This window comes from Gobio gobio (assembly GCF_949357685.1).
Source record: "Gobio gobio genome assembly, chromosome: 12".
NCBI classification, from domain to species: domain Eukaryota; kingdom Metazoa; phylum Chordata; class Actinopteri; order Cypriniformes; family Gobionidae; genus Gobio; species Gobio gobio.
In genome coordinates this window covers 10,942,790-10,946,779 of record NC_137105.1, presented here as the reverse complement: position 1 = coordinate 10,946,779, position 3,990 = coordinate 10,942,790, and the positions used below count along the sequence as shown (strand labels likewise).

The 3,990-nt window shown below is 36.1% G+C and overlaps 1 protein-coding gene across 2 annotated transcripts in view; it reads left to right on the top strand.

The window, feature by feature from the left end:
- Positions 1-1,687: 1,687 nt before the first annotated feature.
- The window catches only part of fam184ab (family with sequence similarity 184 member Ab), a 208,681-nt gene continuing 206,378 nt past the window's right edge, over positions 1,688-3,990 (top strand). Inside the window, exon 1 of one of the 2 annotated variants that reach the window (XM_079832089.1) lies at positions 1,688-2,332. In XM_079832089.1, the coding sequence (XP_079688215.1) occupies positions 2,153-2,332 (180 nt within the window). In that variant the 5' untranslated portion in view covers positions 1,688-2,152. The remainder of the gene's footprint in view (positions 2,333-3,990) is intronic. The other variant, XM_079832090.1, reaches the window with a different exon arrangement.

Here is a 3,990-nt window from a genome sequence, read left to right as displayed (position 1 = left end):
AAGTGTAAAAGGAATAATAACAATAGGGTAATAAAAAAACTTGGTATAATTTTTTTTAAACCAATTATTTCTTGAGAGATTTTGCATATGATAGTTTACTATCTACAAATGCAAGCGTTGCCTTTGAGGTTGGTTCATTTAGCTTTCTAAATGATAATCTTGGCTTCCTGTGAGACTCCAAAAGATGCATAATCACAACCAGCAACACAGTCAAAGCAATGCATTGGTATTATACATTATGAAATGTAGCCCTCTCCATGGGCTGTGCCATGCAAGGCTATTTGGAGAATAACAATAGCAGTCCATTTATCACTTGTCTTTTGTGACAGTACCTGCTCTCCCAGGTGATTCATTCCTTGGACCATTTTTTCCAGCCATCTCAACCATAACCAGAGGAGAAAGTGGCTGAGAATGATGAAATAGGTTGTGCGGCCTTCATATTTCTACAAACTTTGCAGTCGCTGTGCAATATTGGTAGTACAGCATGAAATGTCTTAAAATGGCACTCATGTCACTGTTTGCATGTTGAAAAATACTTTAAAAAAAAATATTTCTGTGTGAAACCCACAACTACACCATGCAGTCCTCATACACAGTTCTATAAAGGCCCACGTGTTTTAATTTTAATCATTGGCTCATGCATTTCAGATGTCTCAAGGATCTGTGCGGACATTTTTTAATATCCAGCACAGTACTATATTAAGAGATATTTTTAATAGGTGTAGTCCACATTGGATTGTAAAGGAATGCATGAGCAGATTTCCTATTTTTACATTTCCGGCATTTTCAGAAGTGGAATTTGTAAACTTCTATAGCGTTGAACGGAAGATGAGATGACAAATATAATTTATGCATTTCATTTGCTCCAATAGCAAAAGAAAAATCCATGATAGAGTTTCCACGACTTTACAAAACATTTTTTGGAAAGATATAGAGAGATTGATATCAAATTTGCCATCACTATACTTCTGTAATATACTGTAATATAACACAATATATGGCATTATAAATGTTTATTAAAGAAATGAAAATATGAAAAATATTTTAAATAAATAAATTAAATTCATCACAGTCTGTGAAAAATATTGTTATATAATAAATTGTTATTATTATTTCAAATGAACTGTTCTTACATTTTTAATATTGATGTGGTTGAACTTCATAATTTCTTGTGTTGAATAATTGTTGTACTGTTTAAATGTTGCTGAAGCTTATAAAGTTTGACAGATTCTATATGCAATTGGGGCATGTTGTCACAAAAGGTTGATGTGTGTTTTTTCGTAGTTAGGCCTATGTCAGGAAATTACTTAATAAACCTTTAGAAATATTAACCAGATTTGTTGTTTGCATTAAAAATCTAATAAGGGATCTTGAAAGAAAAAAAATCTTTATTCTTAATTCTGTATTTTATAATTTTATTTCAATGTATCCTCAGTAAACCAAGAGTTTACATGTGCCTAAAGCAAACCTAATTTTCAAACACGAACACCAGCAAAAATAGAATAAAGTTTTATTTTTAGCTTCTGTCCACCTACCCGGACGTTTTCAAAATCCCTTTTTTCAACTACTTTTGCATTACCTCACATCTAAAAGAGAAAAGAGCAGAGTGGAGGAGAGGCAGGAGGCGGAGATCAACGGAACTGACGTCACTGGCATAATGTAAACTGTTGAGATGATCCATGGTAACAGACTCAGTGCAGCAACCGCTCGCACAGACACACGCAGGGATCCGACAGAAATGCCTCGAACCTGGATCGCACCTGCACCGGCTCTTGCGTCCTACAGTCGAGCGGCGGTCGGACTCGTATCAGACGCGCCGTCGGCCTTTTAAACGCGACGCACCTGCCAGGAATTCAAAACATTTAATGTATTCCTCCTATAAATCTACTGTCAATTCACAAGAAGCAAGGACACCAACGAAATGTGTGGTTAAACTGTCTCTCGTCTCAGCGCTTTCGCTTATTTCCATCAGACTATAATAGGAGCAGATGATTTTAATCCGGATCAAATAATAATGACTCCTGTGGATTAACGCCTTCATTGTCACTCTATTTTTTTTTTTTTTTTTAAATCGGGATCGAAGGATCATCTGCCTTTACCATTTGCCATTACAGTCTTTATATTACAGCCATAGTAATATAATATCGTGAAGATGGCGACTGGAGCGGGCTGGCAGCATTACTACAACCCCGCTGGCAGCGCTTCGACGGGGAAATATAACAGCACCTCCACTTCAACATCCACCAGCACGTCCTTCCCGTCCGGTTTAACCCTCGAATACACGCAGGACCTCCACCTGAAGATGAGCAAGAAGATAGCACAGCTGACCAAGGTAATTTTGTGCGCGTTTTGGGGATGCGTAATGCCATGTGTGCTGTTTGCAGGCTGAGCGATGCGCATGGGAAGTGCCGGAGACCCTCATCCAAATGACAACAGGCTGGCCTTCAGTCTGAATTAACCGTAAATGGGGTCAAAATGACTAGATAGTGTGGAATATTTTATTAATAAAAACATTTAATTTCTCCATGTATTTCTCAAAACTGTGGTCCCACCAAAATCATCATATATTTAAGTTATAGCCTAGTTATTAAAGGTTCAGAAAATATACTATTGTGCCAATAGTATTTAATATCAATAATCATGGAATTCCTAATGATTACTCAAAATGTTGACTGTCAAATTAATGTTTTATGTTATAAAACTACTAGTGTTTATAAAAGGAACAATGTTTACGTAAAGATTTTTGTGGTTTGAGAAAAAAAAATTCAAACACTTGATAGGCCTGTTTAATATACAGTACAGTCCCATTCAAGAGTTTGGACACCATTTCACATCATCCAAAAAACCTTTATAAGCTAGCCTATATGCATGAATGCTTTTTTTAAATTAGTTTTAAAGAGATATATATTGTTTCTATGAGCCGGACAGTGTAGGAAAAGCATCCAACAAGTGTGCAGCATACCTGTGAACTCATTAAACACTGCTTAAAAGCCCATCCCAGGGTGCATCTCATGAGACTGGAAAGAGAAACCCATCCCTGAGTGACTTGAAAATTGATTTGTTCATATTTTTGGATAGCTCCCATTTCATAGGTTGGCTTTGAGGAATGGGATTGAAAGTATTAATAATAGTAATATTAATAATGAATGTGTGGGTGCGTCCAAATTTCGTTACCTCAAAAGGAAGCAGAGCAAAAATCTGTCTTGTTAGAGATGTGCTCGTCCTGTCTGTAAGGTTCATTTCTACATAATCTGCAAAGCCTGCTAGGCACATTTGTACTTCTGACATAAGCACACATTAGATATAGCTTGATATTATTTTTATTGTACACATTCATGTAAACTGAAATATTTTGTGCATATATGTTCTTAAATGTTTTACTTAAGCTGAATCCAATATGGCTCATTTTGACCCCCTTTATGCATTCATGTAGGGTTTTGGGGACCTGCATTCTTGGCTTGAGTTTGATATCCACAATGCCATAATAACATAGCTTTTTTTAATTCAGTGCTTATAATTTCTCATCTGAAATAATTCTGATGTCTAAAACATTGATCATCCTCCATTATCAGGTTGGTCACTGTTGAAATATTGAGTAAATTGAAAGATCTATAGCCTAAGCATATTTTCTCTGCTGGTCTAGTGAGACTCTATATACAGTAATATTAGGGTTTGGCTTTTTTTTTTTGGTAGGGTTGGTGGCAGATCATCCTGATACGTTCATTTACATTAACGTTTGTATGTTATATCTGTGGTTTAATCTGTGAATATTATCAAAACCTGCTGTTATGTACGATCCTCTTAGCCCTGACTGGGATATGGGAATGGCATGTTTCCCAAGCCTGCTTCAGATATAAATTTTCAGGTATTAGAGCCAGGGTTCCCAACAACCTGGAAATATCAGAGAGTTGAGTTTTGCAGCCCTGAAAAAGGTATTTCAATAGAGTGAATATGCATTTTTCTCAAAAATATCTCATCAGCTAGATATTG